The sequence below is a fragment of the Rattus norvegicus genome, chromosome 3, assembly GCF_021556685.1.
Source record: "Rattus norvegicus strain SHRSP/BbbUtx chromosome 3, alternate assembly SHRSP_T2T, whole genome shotgun sequence".
Classification (NCBI taxonomy): Eukaryota; Metazoa; Chordata; class Mammalia; order Rodentia; family Muridae; genus Rattus; species Rattus norvegicus.
Window position 1 is genome coordinate 108,585,210 of NC_141536.1, and position 21,631 is coordinate 108,606,840.

Below are 21,631 nucleotides of genomic sequence, written 5' to 3' on the forward strand. Positions count from 1 at the left end.
TCCTGACCAATCTCTATGTAAACCTGGAGGTAGCAGAGACTTGTTCACTACTGTTATCTTCCTGCCTGAAACCCAGCGTGGCTCATGAAAGGTACTGTAGTGTTCCTTGATGAAGCAGGTCTTTCATTTGACAAAATACAGCCATGTATTTTCCTACGCCAAGGAAGATGCTTACATCCAAGCCTCTCAGCCTTAGCTGAACTGTTTGGTTTACATAAAGTCTGACAACACTGAAGCAACATCCCAGATCAGACTTTTATTAAATACAACAAGGCCTTTCCCCTTATTAGGAAGGATATTCTTGATATATTCACGAAAGTAGGCTTCATTTGTAATTCCAAACTTACAAACAAGTTTCAACATACCATTTGATATTCCTTTAATTATACCCAAGTAGTCATGCCTTCATTTTAGGCAAATCACCTAGATTTTAGGAAAGGATATGACGATGTGGCAGGGTTCTCCAGCACAACAAAGGATAGGAAATGGCCCCGACGGTTTCACTGTAGACAGGTGATGGAGTTTCATTTCTGGTATTTTAATTTCTCAGGTATATGTTCCAGAACTAATACATCAGTAGATATAGGCAAGCCTACAAAGAATAAGAGCTAATTGCAAACAATGCCATTTTACAGACACCTATGGTTTAATTCATGCTTGGCTCATTCTAACAGCCGGTAAATTCTGAGGACAGAGATGGTCTCTTATTTCTCTCAGAGCCTTGGAATAGTCTCTCAACTATTGTTTGAATGAATGAATTATTCAACTTTTCAAATTACAACTCTGAAATAGCACCTACAGATGACCAAACGCTGGGAATAAATACAAAGTTGTGGCTCAACAGGCCACAGGACCCTAATGAGTCTGGACCGGGTTACTCAGTAAATACCTGAGTGTCTAGAGCAACTTCTAGATTTTTTTTATTACATTGGAGGTCAAAGGACAACTTTCGGGAGTTACTTGCCTCTTTCCATCATATGAGTCTACCTGCTGAGCCATCTCACTGGCCCAAGAGCTTTGTTTTTGCTTGTTTGGTTTGGGTTGGGCTTTTTTGAGACAGAGTCTCATTTCTCACTATGTAGTCCTGGCTGGCTTGGAACTTACCTCTGACCCTAAGTGCTAAGATCAAAGGCAGACCGTGTCTGAAGCTCATTATTTTCCATGGTCAGAGTTCATAGGAGATTTGGTACACAGACCTGGACTGGGCTTGACGAGGGTGAGACTTTGTTTCTATGAGCACTTACTCCATTCTGGCTTCCAGCTGCTGAACTAATTGTTGGTCCATGTGGTGGTAGAACAGGGGGAGGAGATTCCTGGGGAAGGCTAGAGGTTCCGCTAAGGATGCTGCAGGTAACTGAGCAATCTCCCAGGCAACCAGAATCACCAAGTCTGTCCTAAGGGACAGAAAAGAGAAGCCTAGCAGACCTTCTATATTTGTGCAGGAAACTGACACCCAGGCCAAGTCTGTTATTACTCTTCCACCACTGCAGGCACGGATCCTCTCCCAGACAGCAACTGAGAGGTAACATCTATACATTTGGTACACACCTGATGATGCCCATCCATCCTCCTTCCTATTTGATTTTAATTCTAAGGAGTTAATAGTACTAATCCCATATGAAGAAACAGACTAAGAAGTGAAGGGTGTCAAAGTTATATTGCAATAGACAGGTCTGTTTGACTCTAAATGTATTTTCTTTAATTACTATGAGCCTGTCCCCTGTGGGAAGCCAACATTACAACATAGGAACCTGTGTAGGGCAGGAGAAGATACAGTTTTGCCCACCTTCCTCTCTGGTACTTGAATATGTTCTTCCTGAACTCTTTCATAGGGCTTCTACACACCCAGGGCATAGGGATGTGTTGATAAGGCTTTATGATCTTACCAAGCTACGCAGTCACTGCTGGATTGCAGGGAAGAATCCAGGGACACCAGCTGCTCTCCATGACTTAGCAAGGCATACAGCAGGGATATCCCAAACTACGAGGGAAAGACAGTTCAGGACAGAATGAGTCCTCCAGGCATCCTGTGCTCCACTAGCTCTGCTGTCATCCTCCACCTTAAAGGACAGGTTCCAAGGTACAGATGGAGAGCAATACACAAGAGCTGCCAGATCTTATAGCTAAACGAAGAACTCTTATACACCCAAAGGACCACTGCTCTGAACGTCCCAGGAATTCTATGAGAGCTGACAAGATGAAGGAATCGGTCAGTAAGTGAGGAGCCTGGTCTCTGGCCTGGGTGGTCTGCGGGCCCTCCTTTCAGAAGTACCACTTTAAGCACACAAGAGCGCACAAGAGAATGCCCTAGACTGTCAAATCCAGAGTGGCGTGCTTAAAAACTTGCTATTGGGGGGAGGGGGATGTTTGCCCGGAAACCGGGAAAGGGAATAACACTCGAAATGTATATAAGAAATACTCAAGTTAATTAAAAAAAAAAAAAAAAAAACTTGCTATTGTGGGCCGGGGTGGAGTTCAGTGGTATGGGAAGTGCTGAGTAGCCACAGGCCTCAGCCCAGAGAAAAGACTGTCTTTCCTTTAGTAAGGACCTACTCTTATAGATATATGGGATGTCTCTCTTTTTTTTTTCTCCTGAAGGGTACACAATAAGAAGTTTGGAGACTTCCAGTGTGGAAGCTCACACCACCTGCAGCCACAGGGAGTCCATAAGAAAAGATGTGCCTCCCCCACAGGTCTTAGGTAGTCCACGATAGCCCTGAACTCACCATAAAGACCTTGAAATTCTGATAGCCTTGCTTCTACTTTCCCTTACAAGTAGGAACCACCACACTCAGTTTGGGAGGTGCTGGAGATCAAACCCAGGACTTCCTGCATGCCTCGCAAGCACTCCACCAACTGAGGTACACCCCACCCCCCAGGTCCTATATTGCATGCCATTCCCTCCATGGCATTCACCACAAGCCTCACCACATGTTCATGAACAACAGTGTCTGACAGTATGGGAAGAAAGAAGAGAAAGGGTGAAGGGAGGGAGGGACGAAGGGAAGGAAGGAGGAGAGAGAGAGAAAAAAAGAAAGAGGGCATGGGGGAAAGAAGACGCCCCCACTACCACACAAGGATCTGGTATTTAATAAGCTCTCTCCAGACAATCCTGTGCTCACACGGAGATTGCTCACTTTTGACACAGGTTTAGAGCAGCCTAACACTTGCAATGCAACGGAAGCTGATCTTTAACTCATGATCCCTCTGCCTCAGCCTCCTAAGTACTAGGAGTGCACCATGACCATTTTTCACTAGACATGGAGAAGTGCTGCCAAGGATAAGATTTGTGTAGAGATGAGAGCATTCTCTTAATTATTTCTTTCTAGTGGTGCCATTTGGAAGACATCTATAGGAGGCTGGTTATGGTGACACATTGCCAACATGTATATGTTAAATGCTAAAGATTAGCACTTCAAGATTGTCCTTGGTTACATGGAGATTTCTAGGCCAGGCTGAACTAAATGAGACCCCATCTCAAGAAAATCAAAACAAACAAAAGCCATCTGTGGAAAGAAAGGTGTCCCAAGTATATTACCTGATTCTGAAGTACCACAGAGACTGGCCGCTCTGAGGAGTCAGGTGATAGCAACATTAGACCTTGCAGGGCATGGAGGAGCTGAGGGAAGGTCAAATGTCTGATATATTTCCTCAGAGGTTTGAATAGCATTTGTAGACTCTGAAAGAAGATCATCAGTAAGTACCTCTCCCAACTCTGCTATAACACTCCATTTCTTCATATTTTGCCTCCACTCCCTTTCCTGTCTGACCAGCTTTAGGCATCATCTTGGTCAGGTTCCTTGCCAGGGCTAACGCTGTTCATAACTCTCTTCCTTATACTGGCTTTCTATAGGATATAGATCTGAGACCCACCCCCCCATCAAAGGACACTCACCTCCTCTCAGACTCATAGTACAGCCATTCATCTCAAGTCTTCCTTTGCTCATCATACCTGAAGATGACCTGCTATGGTTGTTGGTCCTGTAACTTCCTTATTTAGGGGTGGGCAGCACTATGTTACATCTTACTGGCATCGCTAGGAAGGGAGGGGATGGAGGGGTGGACAGATCCCAAACCCATCCAGATCATCCTTTTTGCTATTTATTGTCACAGCACCTGATCAGCCATGTCTCTCTGGATCAGGAGGGGCAGATGGTACGTGATATACAGGAGGAGGCTAACAGCTTGATCCTGGAGCAGGAAGGGGAGCAGCCGAGCCACGAAAATTTTCCCTTTCCTCACAGACAGCACTTGCAGAAGGTTATCTGCTGCCTCCCTATAAGGGAGAGAGGAGTTTTGAGAGTTGTGCCAGGAAAGGAGGCTTTATGCCAGCAGTGAGGCCAATGCCTGCTGGTCCTTCTCTCTGAGGCCGAGGCAGGACTCTGTTTTACTCACTCCAGGTTGTTCTGTTCCTGAGTCTTTAAGGCCTGAAAGAGCTTCTCAACCTGGTTGCTCTGTTCCCTCAAGTGGTAGTGTTGTGGTAACCCATCGTTCTGGCCCTCCTCTATTTTTAATAACTGAAGGAACATCTGGAAATTTGACAATGGCGGGGGCGGAATTAATCGAGTAATATTCCGTTCTTGAGAATTTGGTCAAGGGCACTGCCTTGTGAGTTTAGCTCACCTTCTCAATCTGGGATAATACCCGAAGTCTCTGGCTGCTCGCAGCTCCTGTATCCTAGACACAGAGAGGTCCTGGCCATCAAGGCAGCTAGAAAAGGCTAGACATGATCTGACCACATTGCTTCCTCACTCTTACGTCATGATTTAAACCCAAACACGAATGTGTTCCAGACAATGGGGGGAGGGGAATGGTGTGCAGAAAACATTCTGGGATGCTCACATTCTCCTACCTGCTCTTGAGTTCCGTGAGATACAGCATCAATAGCTCGGCGAGGGCTAAAACATGTTGATACAGCCACCTGGCCCAGGGAACCCTCGATTCGTACCACTGTATAAAAAGAGCCAGAAGGCACATGCTTTCCTATAGATAGGCCTACCCACCCAGATTATCCAGCCCAAACCAGCAGCCTGGCCATACCTGACTCATAAACTTCAGACTTCTGGATGTAAGGCGTGACCAACTTGAGAGACTGAGCCCTGTTCCTCTGCCCAAGCAGCTCTTGGTCTGCCTGCCTCTTCTCTAGCTTCTGATAGTACTTCTGAGAGTCCAGGGAACAGGCAAAGTGTGTAAGGCAATTATTTCTAAGGCTCAAAAAAGTGTACAGAGGTGGACATGCCTACATTCCCAGGGTAGGTTAAGGAAATGTCTTGAAGGATGGAGACCAATCCAGGGTATTTAGAAGACAGTAAATAACCCCATTTGACCCAAGAGTAGAAGACTAGAAGGGACAGAACTTGGGATGCTAACTTTAGAAAGTACTGCCTTGGAGTAACTGTGCCAGCAACTAAACAGATGTGGCCTCCATGGGTTGAAGAGGGGGTCAGTGAAGGCCAAGGTCAAAGGCTGGGCCTGGGGGCCAGAGCCCACCTGGTAGTAGTAATCATCCAGGCGGGGGTTCTCGCTCTGCAGTTGAACCATCTGCACTCTTATCACCCAGTCCTTCTCTTTTCGGGTCATGAGGTTAGCATAGGCGTCTGACTCACGAGACCGAGGCTTCTGGCCTGGAACACGTCTAGCCAGGAGAAACATCCTTTTAGGCCAGCCCTGTCATGGTGACTTCCCAAGGAGAGGTGGACAGGCAGTGGAGTGTTCTTGGAAGGACTTGTACAGGTGCAGTGTTGGGCAATTGTGACAGAATATTGTTTATGCAGTGGTTTTGGCGAAGAGGGCTAGACACAGGAAATATCCGGCATACATACAGACTGATTCCCCTCGGCCCTGCGTCCCATCCAGGCTTTACCTTGCTGTCTGACTCCACTGCTGCTGCTGCTGCTGTAGGATCTTCTGATGCTGAGGGTGGAGCTGGGTCAGATGACTGGGAAGTCTTAAAAGGAAACCAGGAGAGTGAAAATTGTCTGCTCTGCACCCCAACCCCCTCACCCATTCAGACTGGGTAAGTGCCAGGAAGTCTACAGCAGCCCTACTGCATCTGTACTACTCCCCCAATCAAAAAGCAGAAAACTCCGCAGTCCTCATTTCCCCACCCCATCCCAAGATACGATTTTCTGTAATCTAGGCACAATAGACAACCTTTGGCTTGATTAGCGGGTCTCAGTTCTGTCAAGGTTAGCTGACCTCACTCCTTTAATTTCCCAAAGTCTGCTGTTTCTTCGTCTGTGAGGAAGCCGAGACCCCACTATGCTTCTGATTTTTTGTTAGCGAATCTCTGTAAGCGTTTCTCTGTGGCAACTGGTAAAGGCAGGTCCTTGGCCACTATGTCTTATGAACTACAAGAGGAACTCAGCTTGCCCTGATAATGTAGCCTGTCATTGGTACCTGAGTTTAGGGGGCCACGGGGTCAGAGGGCTGCAGAACAGAAAAGGATCTGGTGAGGGCTGTTGAGGTCCAAAATGATGGGCTGGAGAACTGGTTCTCGGGAACACGGACTGAAAAGGAATTGGCAATAGATAGGTTCAGGCGACAGGGGACATTTCACAGAGAGGAGAGAATGCTGCCTGGCTCAGGCCATTTTCTGTCTCTGGGTTTCTGACTGGCCTCTTTCCCTGCAATAACTTCAGCCAATGTTTTGCTTTGTTGGGGGACCCTCGAGGCAGCTCTGGAGACCTGCCAGTGGGGGTGGAGAGGACATGCTTTTGTGTTCTGATGTCAGCCACTGAGGGCAGGCTCCCTGCCTTTCCTCTCCTCAAACCCAGCATTGCTCAATTACCTCATAGTTCTCCCTACAGGATTTCCTGTTCTTTGTTTTTTTCACACTCTTATGTAATTCGTGGATGGCAGGTGTCTTCCTGCCCTAAATCAGTGCTGATCATCTGCTGAGATATTTTACAATGCTGGACCAAGGATGTCCCCTCTAGTATGCGAAGCAGTTCTAGTAGCTCGTATTAAGTCTGTCCTGCACCACCTGACACACACCAAGCTCTTCTCCATGATGTGGCTGCCCACCCCATACCAATGCTTCTCTTGGGGTTCTTCATCTCTAGGGTAAAAAGAAGGGGAGACAACATAGCGGGAGCAAGGGACACTCAATACTTTGGGAGTAGAATGTTCTGCATCACCCAGTCACCTCCTCACTGGATGGAGACTAGAGCAGACTCACCTGACACAGAAAATGCAGGGAGGCTGGTGACATCCCCAAGGCACCAGAGGCCCTGACTGTGGGGGAACTGTGCAGCCCTCTCTGGAATAGAAAGGAAGAACTGCCAGATTCAAGCAGGGGGGGTGGGTAAGGGTGAGGGAAAGGGTGGGGCAGGGGCCCTCCTCCACCACACTGTCTTCTCCTTTTGTTCCCACAGGAACAAGCTTGGAACATCAAAAGCCAATCATTTCAACAGCCTGACCCTTTTCCTTTATCCTCAAGGCTAAAAAGGCCAGGATCCTCCTTCCTGAGAAGATGACTAACAGTTTAGGAATAGTTTGCAGGAGGGTTAAGTCACCTCATTTATACCAGGAAGGCCTTGTCTTTCTCGACTGGCCACGTGAATTTAAGGGAGAATGGTAGGAATGGCTACTGAGACACAGGGGCTGAGATAAAAGTGACTCACCAATAGTAGTGCTACTATCTACAGGAGACACAGGACTCTGTGGCCCTGCTGGCATTGTGTGTCCACACACGCTAAATACCATGCATGGCCATAACATGTACGTGGATAACTTCTGATGCTGGTCTACCAGGGCTCTTTCCACCTTTGCGTTCCCTCATCAGCCTGGAACTTTGCACATACCCTGGGCAGGCTGGCCTTAAGTTTCTAAGGACCTTTCTGTCTCTACCTCTCGTCTTACGGTGGCTGAGTCCAGGGTTCCACACATGTTCTGGGGATCTGAACTCAGGTCCTGACATTTACAAGGCAAGGGCTTTATCAACCAGGCCATCAACCTAGTCTTGTGGAATTTTGCTTTGGGCCGTGTGTGTCTGTCCTGTCTATCTGTCCATACATCTGTCCATTCCAGTCCAGTCTGGTCCCATCTTTCCCGGCTGTGGTCCATCTGCCCTGTCTGTTTATCTGACTGTCTGCCCCTTCTGCCCTGCTCATTTGTCCTGTCTGTCTATCTGTCTGTGAATGGCTCTCTCTATCTAATCCAGACTGACTGACCAGTCAGGATCCATATGTTTCTACCTCAGGAGTCTAAGTGTTAGGACTGTGGGTGTGCAGCACTATACCTGGCTTAGGATCTGATTTTAGGTAAAAGACAACTGCAGAAACTTAACCTGGGAGACAGAAGGAAAGAGGGAAGAAAAAAGCCCTGACTCAGTGTCATACCTGGGATAAAACATATTAATTCAAAATGGGTCTTAACAAAGAAGTAGAGGCAGCGAGGAGTGCTGAGTGGCAGTCTGCTAAGGTCTAAGTTTGGGGCCGCTCTCTATCCTACCTGCTGTGGTACTTGGGTGTTTTGGATGGCGCTCACTATGGCTGGATCCCAGAGATCATTCCCCTCCTCCTTCCCTTCTGGGGCCCAGTCTGAACACACAAATTTCTCCTCGTTCTCCTTCTCTTCTTCCTCCAGTTGGAAGGCACATTCTAAGCCTTCTTCAGGAGCCAAGGGAACAGAGAATTTGCTTGGCCTGTGCTGTAAGTGCAGACCTGGGGAGAAGATGGAGACATTGGTGAGAGGCTGACTGACACTCAACAGAGACTCTGTTCAGAAGCTACCTCTAGAACCATTTTAAATACTGGCTCTGTGCTGCTCTTAGCCCCACTGCTCCAGGAACACTCCCAAATGACCCGCACAGCCCCTGGCAGGCACAAAACCCCTGCACTTCGCACATAACATTTCAGTGGTCTGAATGGATACCATAGGCTTCTTTCTCCACCTGCCCCTCCTAATCCAACAAGCCCTTCCCTTGCCTCTTTAAATGAACCAGTCTCAGCTGTACCAGCTCAGTGAAGTTTAACCCCATGTGCTGGATACTTCACATTGTCCGCCTGCTGGAAAGCCATAGAGAGCAGTCAGGAGCATTGCTGATAGTTTCCCACAGGGGCAATGGAAATAAAAGCCCAGAAAAAGTTTATCTCGGTAGCAAGTGGAAGAGCTTTCACGAATGAGCCGGGTTTCCTAACCACGACGAGGTGCATCCCTTTGGCTTATGAACCTCTGGACATTTTCTGTCCAGCCCAGCCCACTTGGTAATACCTTCAAGGCATTTCATCCTGGCAGCCTGTGGGCTTCCTTGCCAGTTGTGTCCTCCACTGATAAAAAAGCCTCTGGAAGGAGAACCTGGGAGAGGGAAGAGACCAAGAGACATTCTCTCCCTCAGCCAATAAAGATGGGACAGCCCCCTAAAACATCCACGTTCTCCTTTCAGTACGGTGAGCAGAGAATATTGACCCCCAAGAAGTGAGAAGTCTGGGCTCTCAGATCAGCACAACCCCCAACCCTCTCATCCCACAAGATCAGCTCCAAGGAGGACAAAAGTGAGGGATTAGGCTAAGCATCAAGAATACAGGCAGACACTTTCTTTGCACAGTGACACCCTGCTGTGGGCACCCCCCACCCGACTGCTGCTGTCCTTCCCACAGCTTAACCATGTCAGCCCGGGCCAGGGTCTGCTTGCTTCTCCTAGCTTTTGAAGGCTCAGCTCACCTGTTAAAGGGCCGGTATGCTTCACTGCTGAGGTGGTGAAGGAGTATGAGAACTCTAATAAAGAAAATCCTTAGTCAGGTGTGGAAGCACAGGCCGGTGATGCCAGCACTTGTGAGATGGAGACAAGAGGCTCGGGAGTTCAAGGTAGCCTCAGCTACCTAGGAAACTTGCTGTCTCAAACAACAACAAAACAAGGACAAGAAAACTCTTAACTGAGTATAGTGGTCCACACCTGTAATCCCAGCACTTGGGATTCTGGGGAAGGAAGAATGACTTAGGTTTAAGACTAATCTGGGCTACATAGTGAATTCCAAATTGGATTGGTCTTGTCTCAAAAGATAAAAAAAATAAAATAAAATAAAAGCAAACCAAAGGAAATCCTTTTTGATTGGGGAAGAGAAATAAACTGTCCATTTAAGCACCCAACTCTGCGAGTACAATTTATTGGGGCTGATATTTTGGGGCAAATGCTTTAAAAAGGTATCCTTTCAGAAAGCTTTCAGAATTTTGTGAAGACCTTTGCTTCCATTGGATGCCTTGGTTTTAATCCAACCTAATTAGAGAGGAAAGTTCTGGATACATCCTGGAGAGGTTGCCTCTGGGAAAGGCACCTGGCAATGCTTGACCACACTGGGTTGCATCAACCCACACAGCTGTCACTGATGCTTGGCCCTGCAAGTTCCAAAGCCAGACCTCAAGGGTGAGCACACCTTAGCACAGGACAACACAAACTTATATCTTCTTGGCTACTTTAACTGTAACTGCTGGGCTGTAGGGAGGCCACGCACACTGCCCGGCTATCTGTTCTTTCCAGGGACAGAAAAGCTATCCTAGCAAGTAATATATGCTGCTCACTGGGATTCGAAAGCAAAATGAGGTCACAAAGAAAGTAGTTTGACCTGGAATATGACTTCATATGCTTTATTAGATTGTCTCACTCTGATGCAGGAATTCTTTGGATGCAAACAAACAAGCACAGGTTGAGGTTCTGCCTTATCCAGGACGTCTCAGACGCTCCCTTCGTGGCCCCAGCATGTGTCCTCCTTATGTGAGCTCACTGGTCCTTACAGCTTTTTATTCTTCGTAGCTACAGCACTGTCATTATTTATTATTCATTACTATTATCAATTATATTGTTCTTTCTATAATTTCTCTCTCTCTCTCTCTCTCTGTGTGTGTGTGTGTGTGTGTGTGTGTTATGCACACATGTGTTCAGATGCATGTGCTCATGTGGAGGCCAAAGGAGGAAGTTGGGTGTCATCGTCTCTCATTCTCTGGTTCTTTAAGACAAGGTCTCTCACTGAGCCAGAAGTTAGCCATTTCTGCTAAGCTGGCTGGCCAGTGAGCTCTAGGGACCTTTCTCTTTCGACCTCATGCAGCCATGCCCAAATTTTATTTAGTGTTGAACTCAGATCCTCTTACTTTCCCACACAATGTTCTTACCACAGAGCCCTTTCTTCAGCCCCAACACTTTTTATTATCACTATTTAATTGCTATGTTTTCAAAAGCCCTGGGCAAGTGAGTCTTTTGTTTTTGAGACAGGGTCTTGCTATGGGGTTTGACTTTGACCTGTAATTCCCTGTGTAGCCCAGGCTGATCTTAAACTCGGGATTCTCATGCCTCAGCCTTCCAAATACTTGAATTACAGGCATATACCACCACCATGTTGGCCTGGAAGTTTGGCTTCTGCAGACACATGATAGAAATCTTGAAACTTATCTTGCTCTACCTACAACATCAACTAGAACAGCATGACATGCACAGGGGACAATGCTGCCATCACAGGGACAGGCAGTTCTCATGACATCTGCCAGCTGATCTCAATCTGGAAGAAGTGGATTTGCCTAGGTTGACAGAGAACTCTCAGGTCACAGTAGTAGCTAAAATCATAGACTATCATGGTTTCCTTAAAGCCTTCTTCCTCCAAATGTTTAGTTCTTTTAAAAAAAAACCACGAATGATTAAATTAACCTATTTTCCATTTATATATTAGATTCAAACCCAGGGTCTTGTGCATGTTTGGTAACTACTCTACCACTGAACTGCTCCCCACTTTCATGTCTGTGATTTGGGGGAGTGTATACGGGTTTCATGAATCTGTAAAGACCACAAGTCTAACATTCTACACTTTAATTTTGGAGACAGAGTCTCTCACAGAACCTGCAGCTTGCTTTTGGGGCTAGCCTGCCTGGTCAGCAAGCATCCAGGATGTGCCTGTCTCCACGTCTCTACACCCTCAGCCCTGGTTTACAGACATGCACTGCAGTGCTCAGATTTTATGTATGTGTGTGGATCTGAACTCAGGTCTTCATCCTTTAGCCACAAGCACTTTCCTGACTGAGCCATCTCCCCAGCTCCCACCCCACTTACATCTAATTCTAACAGCTAAATGAAGTCAGAATACTAGACAGAGCTCATGAGGCCTGTTCCCACAGAAGGCAGTGAGCAAAGACAGGAGTTGAGTCTTGTGCTGCACTTTGCAGAGGCAGCAACCTTGAGAAGGCAGGTTAATACCTGTGGTAGTTTGAGAGTTTTCTTTTTTTCTTAATTATTTAATTATTTTTTCTTAGTTATTTAATTATTATATATAAGTATACTGTAGCTGTCTTCAGACACACCAGAAGAGAGCATCAGATCTCATTACAGATGGTTGTGAGCCACCATGTGGTTGCTGGAATTTGAACTCAGGACCTCTAGAAGAGCAGTCAGTGCTCTTAACTGCTGAGCCATCTCTCCAGCCTAAGAGAGTTTTCTAATTTTATGGTTGGGGTCACTACAACATGAGGTGCTGTTTTAAAGGGTTGTAGCATTAGGAAGGTTGAGATCCACTGCCCTGGGAGAATCTGAATCTTAAAGCACACAGGGTGGTTCCTTCAAGGGAAGAAAGACAAAACCTGTTCTCTGCATAGAAGGCTGGAACAGTGCTTACTGGCCTGATAACCTTTGCGTTGTTTCTGTGGCTGGAGATTTGCCAGTAGTGGATCCCTCCCAGACTTTTATCATAAATTGTTTTTCTCATAACCTACCTTTATGAACTTTACAAAGCGCTCTATGTATTCATGTCCAGTTTGTATTTAGTTTACTTTGTTCAGGTAGACTTTCATACTCACTGTTGTGCCCTTCACTAAATTGTGCTGTGCTCAAATAGATCTAAATCAACAATTCAGGGTCAGACTTCCAAAGTTTGAACCATCACCTGCTACTGAGTCCTGTTGAACTGAACTGCCTTCTGGCCACCTCCAGCTTGTCTTGTCGCTGTCTAAGAGGTTGCAGAGAGGCCCACCAAGTACGTCACTGAGGACAGGCTTTGAACTGTCAAAAGACTTGTGCCATTCCCAGCGGCTTTCTGCCTCTTGCTCATGCTTTGAGATGTGAACTTCCAGCTGTTTCTGCCTTGGTGCAGTCACTCCATCACTCGGTCATCGTGGACTCTAACCCTCTAAAATCATAAGCCCAGTTATGGTTTCTAGGTTTCCTTGGTCATGGTGCTTTATTCCAGCAATATAAAGGCACCTTGAGCTATCAGAGTATACAGGGAGAAGGTGGATGATGGGGGGAGGTAGAGGCAAGTGGTTCTGTTTAGAGCTGTGTCTTGCCTTGGTCAGGTGCTCACTCATACCCCTTGTGCTCTTTCCACATCCTCTGGATGTTTGGGTCAGGTGCTATCTGAAATGTGAGTCTGTAGTTATCTTTTTGGCTGGTACTTCTCCAGTACCTTGTAACTTCTCCAGGAACATTCGGACTAGGAAGTGGCTATCTCAGAGCAAACCGTTAACACTGTGTAGATGCTAGCCTGGAGATAACATGTATATACAGATAGTAGAGTGGAGACAGAATGCAAGTGGGACCTAAGAACATTCATGTCACACTATAACGAATTAAGGTTGGCTGCCTGCCAATTGTTAAACTCTAAATCTCTGATCTGTTTCAAGTTTTAGGCAAACTTCATTGTAGCTTGGATTTTTAAAAAGACTCCTTTCCATATGTTTTCCTCATTTCATGAAAGCCTGAGAGATATAAAATTTTACATTTCACCAAGAGCTGGAGTTACCACACTGAGTGGTTAGTCTTAGCTGGAGTTGATGAGTTCCAGGCTCTACAAGAGAACCTGCCTGTAATATGGAGAAAGACCCATGAAGGTATCTTACCCTAGCCTCAGGACTCGCTAGTGGTGCACTCGTGTGTATGTGGACCTGTCTGCACACAGTCAACTGCACAGACATACACATGTGAGGTGAGGGAGGGAAACAACACTCTTGTTGTTGTTGATCCCATATTTCCTGACTGTGTGGCACAAAAGGAACCTGCTCCCCTGAAGAGCTTCAGGGAGGGGTGGCTAGAAGGAGCCGTTTTTGTTTTAATTGAAGCATAACCATAATGGTCAGTTCATCCAGGACATGCCTCAAGGGACCATCCCTAGGAAGTAAGGTTGCATCATCCATTTCAACAGAGCTCTGAAATAAACCAGAGTACAGAAAGGGATTTTTACCATGGAGGGCACACAGGCCATAAGCCAGGGAAGACTATAGAATAGAAAAGACTTTTAAACCAGAAGCCAGACAAGCCTTACCCAAGGAATCAATTAGAAAGTGTCATAATTCAACTGGTCAGAGGAAAACCATGTCAAGTGTCAGAGTACAGGAAGGGGAAGTCCCCAAGGGAAATCATTGGGTAACTTCACAACCTGAAACTCCAGAAACCCTAAATCCAGGTACTGATCAGGACTCTCTGCTAACTCAGTGACTTACTGGGGAGTCCCAGAGCCCTCCCAGAAGTCTCCAGAATATGTAACCTGAAGACTGGGGCTCACAACACCCGATACCACAGAAGTCAATGAGCAGACTCAGGACTTAAATCTGTAAGTCAGGCTTTGTTCAGAATCAGCAGTCTGAGAAGGCAGTAGGTTAACACCTTAAAAACTGTCCTGTCTCTTATCTCCAGGCAGCAGAGTCCACAGAGAGAAGGTGGGTGGGGGCACAGAGGCAGCCAAGCATTCTAGAGTTTGCTCATGCCCTGGTCAGGTGGCTGGCAACATTTCTGAGACTTGGGATGTCTGTACCTATCTTGATGTTGTCCCTCGATCTCTCCTCTCATTCTGTGGATGTTTGAGCTTTGAATATCAAGTACACTCCCCAAGTTTCCTCCATACCAGGGGTATCTGGACTTGGGGGTGGTTAGCTCGGCAAACAGTCCATTAACAGCGAGTGTGTTAAGACACAGAGAACAAGCGTGTCTTTAAAATACAGAAAATGAAAGTGCTCCTATGTACCCCACCCTGTTTCTCGTCATTACAAATATTCTCGAAATATTTGCTGTATCACAGTGTCTTTCTGCGTGTGGTAGTGCTGGAGAGGCAGAGGCAGGTAGAACTCTGTGGATTTGAGGTCAGTTTGATCTACTTAGCAAGTTTTAGGTCAGCCAAGGCTACATGGTGAGACCATGTCTCAGAAAAAGAAGGAGGAAGAGGAGGAGGGGAGGAGGAGGAGGAGGAAGAGAAAGAGGGGGAGGAGGTAGAAGAAGAAGAAGAAGAAGAAGAAGAAGAAGAAGAAGAAGAAGAACAACAACAACAACAACAACAACAACAACAACAACGTTACCCGAGCCAAATGTGGCTTTCGCAACTTGCACTTAGAAGACGAAGTCTAGAAGATCAGTTCAAAGCCAGTTTGTACTACATGAGTCTCTCTCTCTCTCTCTCTCTCTCTCTCTCTCTCTCTCTCTCACACACACACACACACACACACACACACACACACACACGTGTCCATTTCCAGGAGCCAAGGATTTTGGCTAATAGTACCATAGACAGGGAATTCACAAACAGAAATGCAGAGTATACAGAAGCTGCTAGACTCAGTCATCTTAAAGATTGGCGGGGCTGGGGATTTAGCTCAGTGGTAGAGCACTTACCTAGGAAGCGCAAGGCCCTGGGTTCGGTCCCCAGCTCCGAAAAAAAGAACCAAAAAAAAAAAAAAAAAAAGATTGGCAACAAGACAATTTTGAATGGCAATAACCATCTCAGGGAAAGATGTAAGGAGATAAGTAGATCTCTTAGTTTAAGGTGGGAGATATCTGGAAGACAGATTCATGACCCTTAGGATGGGCTATAATAAGGAGAAACTGGGAAACCTCTGATGAAGGGTTGAGGGAGAAGCATGAACTGTGTGTGGTGCAGAGGACAACAGTCCCAGCACCGAGGTGGCTCAAGTAGGAAGACTGAGCATTCCTGGCCTTTCATAGTGAGAACCCATCTTTTCAGAAACAAAAGTATGGTGTATTCATATAATAAAATATTATGAAAATAGGAAGACACAGTGCATATGTATACTGGCATAGAAACAGATATAGTATCCATGACATATGGTTACATGAAAGCACTTTGCAGAGAAATATATGCAAGAGGATTAGATTTCTGTTAACATGTATCCATACACACATCTTATGGTTGTGAATTTTATAACTAGAGAAAAGGGGTGTGGAGATGTGGTTTAGTGGTAGAGCTAGCACACATGGGACTCCCAACACCCCCACATGAAGAAGAAAAATCTCAAAGACCAGCAGTGAAGAAAAACAAATAAGAAATCCTGTCTCATCCAGCATGGTGGTGCACACCTTTAGTCCCAGCACTCAGGAGGCAGAGGCAGGTGGATCTTTGTGAATTTGAGGGCAGCCTGTTCTACAGAGTGAGTTCCAGGACAGGGCTATATAGAAAAACCTAACCTTAAAAAAAAAAAAAAATCCCAGGACTGGAGAGATGGCTGGGTGGTCAAGAGCACCGACTGCTCTTTCAGAGGTCCTGAGTTCAAATCCCAGTAATGAGATCTGATGCCCTCTTCTGGTGTGGCTGAAGACAGTTATAGTGTACTTATATATAATAAATAAAAAAATTATTAAAAAAAAATCCTGTCTGTGCTCCTCTGCTGGCACTGCATCACAGTCCAAAGGGGAAAGTTCACACTCTCTCCTTCGGTTCAAAGGTCCTCAGCTGGCTCCTCCTTACTCGCTCCCAGTAGAGTTAGTTGCTGTCCTGGTATCAGGACCTATTTACAGGTCTATAAACTACAGTCCCAGAGTTCCTCTGGGGAAAATTTCCCCAGTGCCTAGCAGGTAGCAGAACCTAGTAAGGAACTGTTGAACTGAGTGATTGCCATGAGCACTGGCATTAGATGAACAGGTTGGGGCGGATTGCGGAAGTATCTGGTACAAACCATGAAGAAAAAAGACAAGGCTGTGGAAACCTTCGTCCTGGTTTAGAGGTCCCGTCTTATAACTTTCAGCCTCCTTTTAGCCCCGTAAACCTCACGTAGGCACAAATGGTCTGCTCCATTGGGAATGTGACGTCTCTGAAATAATGCACATCAGGCGCGTCCCATCGCCAGGGCAGGTCCTTTTCATGCTGAGCCCACATAACCAGAGCTGACCCAGATCACACGAGAGTGGTGGGAGAAGCGGAGGAACCACACTTCTTACAAAAAATCCCAACCCCCATCAGGCATGAAGCAGGTGATTCGCTGTTTTCAACAGAGTACCCAAAATGCCTTGTGAAGCCAGAGCCCGCCTGGTCAAAAGGCAAACTAGACTTTGGAAAGGCAAACATTCATGCTGAACTAAGTTCTTGGTAACTAGGTCCTTCTGGAAAGGAGGGGTTGGATTAGCTTCTATTCTAAAAACGCATTCATTCAAAACAATTCCTTATACTTGTAGACCGGAAGTCTACCACAAGAGGAGGAGCCAAAACCAAGGTGTTGGTGGGCAGCAATGCTCTCCGGAGACTCTAGGGGGATCTGTTCCCAATTTTTCGGCCTTCCTCAGTCTTCCCTCATTTACTGATTCATGGCTTCTTTCTTTGCCTTAATAATGCCAATTGCGTTTCCCTGATCATGCTTCTGTAGCTGTTTCCCTACTGATCGTTGTCACAAAATAGTTCCCCGATTAAAAAACACCTTAGATTTATTTAGAGTATGTCTATGAATGTTTTGTCTGCATGTATATATGCATACCAGGTGTGTCTGGTGCTGGCTGAGATCAGAAGGGGGCATCAGAACCCCTGCAAGTGGAGTTGCAGATGGTTGTGAGCCACCATGTGGTTGCTGGAATTGAACTCAGAACCTCTGGAAGAGCAGTCAGTTCTTTTAACCACTGAGCCACCTCTCCAGCCCGGTTCATTATATCTTACACTTCCAGGAAACAGTGCATCACGAGGAAACTCAAAGCAAACTGAAGCAGAAGCCATAAAAGACTATAGCTTTTCTACTTTGCTTCTCATGGCTAACGCAGCTTACTTTCTTACATAACAACCTGCCCTAGATGACACTGCCTCCCTGACCTGGGCCAAACCCAACCAAACCAATCATCAACCAAGAAAAAGACCCTCGAACTTGCCTGCAGGTAATCTGTTGAAGCATTTTTCTCAGTTGAGGTCTCGCTTCCCAAATAACTCTAGCTTGTGCCGAGATGACAAGAAAGCATCACAGATAGCTGTGAAGGGAAGACAGTGGTAGTAGTGGTGTGGCTACAGTAAGGAGGTACTAAAGAATACCAAAGAGCTGTGGGCAGAAATGACAAAACTGAGAAAGCATGGAGAAGGAGAAAACCTCTGTTGCTACAATGAGGGACTGGGAGCCCTGGTCACTAGAAAAGAGGTCCAGCCTGCTGCAAGCCTTAAAGATTGAGGCTCCCCATACCAAAGGCTTAAGAACTATAACATGTTGCTGGGGGCTCCTGGGAGCTGCTGCTGTTGCTGCTGTTGCAAACCAAAGGTTTCATGAGATGGTAAGTACGAAGGCGGCCTTTGACCATCAAAAACCAGAGCATTGAGCTTTCAACATGAGAACCCTGAGCTCTCAACCACACAATGCTAGAGCCACAAGTCTCTAGCTCTCAGAGCTTGGAGGTGTATGTCTCTGAACCTGGCGGCCTAGCCCATTAGTCTTTGACATTCAATGGCCTGGGATTACCAACACTGGAAATGCTATTCCTTGCCTTTGCCTGAGCAGAGGCAAGCTCCAGCCAGTTTACAGATAACAGAACAACATGGAAACTATCTAATTTTATTAAGTGAAAATATGCAAATTCAGTGAGCATAGATGAGACTACCCCAGTTTTGCAGAACTTCTTCCCCCTATATATGTACTATTCCTGTTTTGATTTTTGACCTATAAATAAAAATGCCTACCTTCAAGGAAGTTCTGCAGTTTGGGTCAGAAGTTTTACATTTGTTCATGTATATATGAGTCATCTGAGATGCTGGTAAAAGGGGATTTTGTTACAGTCTGTCTGAGATGGACCCAAGAGCCTGCATGCCTAACTGCTCCCAGGTATGGATGGTGCTGATCTTGGATCATGCTTTGAACGGCAAGGGACTGAGGACAAAATCTGTAGATCTTGACACAATTGACCACTGAGAGGTCCACTCACATGAACTTTACCTGTTCTTGTCTCCATTTTGATAACTTCCTTGTCTTTCTGTTCAAGCACTTTGTTCTTTCTAAGATCTAGCGATGATGTAAGTATCTATGCTTTCAGAGTTCACTAAGAGTTCTGCTGAGCAGTGGTGGTGGAAGCCTTTAACCCAACACTCGAGAGGCAGAGACAGGCAGATCTCTGAGTTTGAGACCAGCCTGGACTACACAACAAGTTCTAGGACAGCCAGGGTTACCCAGAGAAACCATGTTTTGTAACACCAATAAAAATACAAATTAAATTAAAAAGGAGTTCTTTTTGTTTGTATGTGTGTGTCTGTACTTGTGCCTGCAAAGACCAGAATGGGATGTCAGATCCTTGGACCTGAAGTTATAGGTGTGTGTGAGTTGTCCAGTGTGGGTGCTGGGATGCTCTGTCTCTCCAGCCCCAGGGTTTACCTTCCGTAAGCACAATAATTAATATACCATAGATATATAAAAGTATATAGTGAATAATAATACATGAGCACATCTATTAAAACACCATCAAGCTCTAAATAATTAGTAGTTTGCACCACCGACAATTCCTTCTGTCCCCTGGAAACCACTCACCTGCTTTCCGTCACTCCAGACTAATGTATCTTTTGTAAGTTCTATGTAAACTGACTCATACAGAGTATATTCTTTTTTTTCTTTTTTTCTTTTTTTTTTTTTTGGTTCTTTTTTTCGGAGCTGGGGACCGAACCCAGGGCCTTGAGCTTCCTAGGCAAGCGCTCTACCACTGAGCTAAATCCCCAACCCTGAGTATATTCTTTTGTGTGGCTTCTGCCAGAATTGTTATCCAATCCATGTTCTTGTATCACTAGTTGATTTCTTGTTTGTTCTCGACAGTATTCCACTGACAGGTCTACCTCACAATGAGTCTATCCATTTACCTGTTTGGATTATTTCTAGTTTACAGCTTTTATGATCAAAGCTGCTGTGAACATTTATGTGCAAACCATTATATAAAATATGCATTTGTTGTCTCTGTGGAGAACACTGAGTACAGAGAAAAGATCTAATGGTTTATTATGTTTAAGTAAAAATACTTTTTAAAGACTTACTTATTTTGCTTTATTGGTATGAATGTTTTGGCTACTTGTACGTATGTGCACCATGTACATACCTGTTGGATCCTCTGAAACTGGGGTTACAGATGGTTTAGGCTACTATATGGGTGCTGGAAATTGAACCCCGGTCTTCTGCAAGAGCAACAAGTGCTGTAAACCACTGGTCCATCTCACTAGCCACAAACATTTTGCTTTAAATAAAACTATCATATTGTTTTTCAAAGTATTTATATTATTTACATTGCTACCAGAAGAGCATAATATCCTGGTTCTTCTGAAAGAATTCTTATTTACTACTTTGTAAGTATTGACAGCAAAAAACCCCTTTAGGCAATCATATAGGCAAGAAAAGAAGAAGGAAAAACAAAAAAGCCACTAGTTTACCAACTAATTATTCTCTTGGGAGACAATACTATCAAATTGTCATATTTGTAAGTTACCAAAGTCAGTTCCCTTAGACACACAGGGCTCTTGTCTTTCCTTTTAAAATTTGTTTGTTGACTGTGTATGCTTGAGTGGGTGCCTGTGTTCGTGTGTGTGTGTGTGTGTGTGTGTGTGTGTGTGTGTGTGTGAAGTTGTCAAATGTCAACTTGGCAGAAGTTGGTTTTCTCTCTTTGGGTTCTGGGGACTGAATTCTGGTTGTCAGGCTTGACACTAGTCTTACCAGCACTCTCGACAGTTAAACAATAGTTTTTCTTTCGTTTTTCATTACCCAAGTAAGCCATAAATGGAAGTCCAAGAAAACAGGAATCCTCACATCCAAAAATCGGAGAGAACTTCCTCGCCTCTGGCTCTTGTTTGAGACAAAGCCTTGCTCTATCTTCAGACTGTTTTTGGACTTCTGGTCTGAGGCAGTCCTTCTCTTAGCTTCCCCAGTGCCAGGGACCGGAGTGTGTGCCACTTCTCAGTTTCCCCCTGTGACTTATTTCACCTACAGAACAAAGAAAATTACCTAAATTTATTAAGGGTACCCGAGGACGTTCTCCATCCAAAGCTCTCAGAGGAGAAACCTGTGAGAAGCAAGCTCAGAGATTCTCTGAGCTGTCTTTTGGACAGGAGGGTTTTTGCACACGGAACCCTGAAACTGCCCTTGTGTTCCTGGACTGAGGTTATAAACCAAGGGTTGAGTTCTGCCAGTCAATGTTCTTAATGGTCCTGGCTTTACTTTTCCAGAATGAAAACTTCAGGTCCTAGGTCTTTTTCTTACTGGGATATTGTTAGCAATTGAACGAATGAAGGCGATCCCAGCCAGAAATCTCCAAGATGAACCACCAGATACACCAAACTTAAGAGCACACCCTAGATCGTAGAACACGGTGCGTCCAGCCCCGGCTGTTTCAAATTATCATGGGACTTTATAAGAACATGAAACTGAAAATGGGAAAGTCCCTCTGTAACCTAGTTCGGCATCACCGGCTAGGAGACTGGTGACGGCCACCAGATCTGAGTTC

The 21,631-nt window shown here is 45.5% G+C and overlaps 1 protein-coding gene across 1 annotated transcript; it reads right to left on the minus strand.

Moving 5' to 3' along the window:
• Positions 1–1,269: 1,269 nt before the first annotated feature.
• Positions 1,270–21,519, minus strand: Patl2 (PAT1 homolog 2). The gene is given in 16 exon segments (XM_087655185.1): positions 1,270–1,302; positions 1,304–1,394; positions 1,887–1,981; positions 3,539–3,679; positions 4,117–4,276; positions 4,396–4,529; positions 4,624–4,677; positions 4,853–4,950; positions 5,041–5,161; positions 5,491–5,635; positions 5,864–5,947; positions 6,400–6,509; positions 7,181–7,261; positions 8,455–8,666; positions 9,217–9,300; positions 21,133–21,519. Coding segments are annotated over 15 exon segments (1,575 nt in total). The 5' UTR covers positions 9,233–9,300; positions 21,133–21,519.
• Between the last annotated feature and the right edge of the window lie 112 nt (positions 21,520–21,631).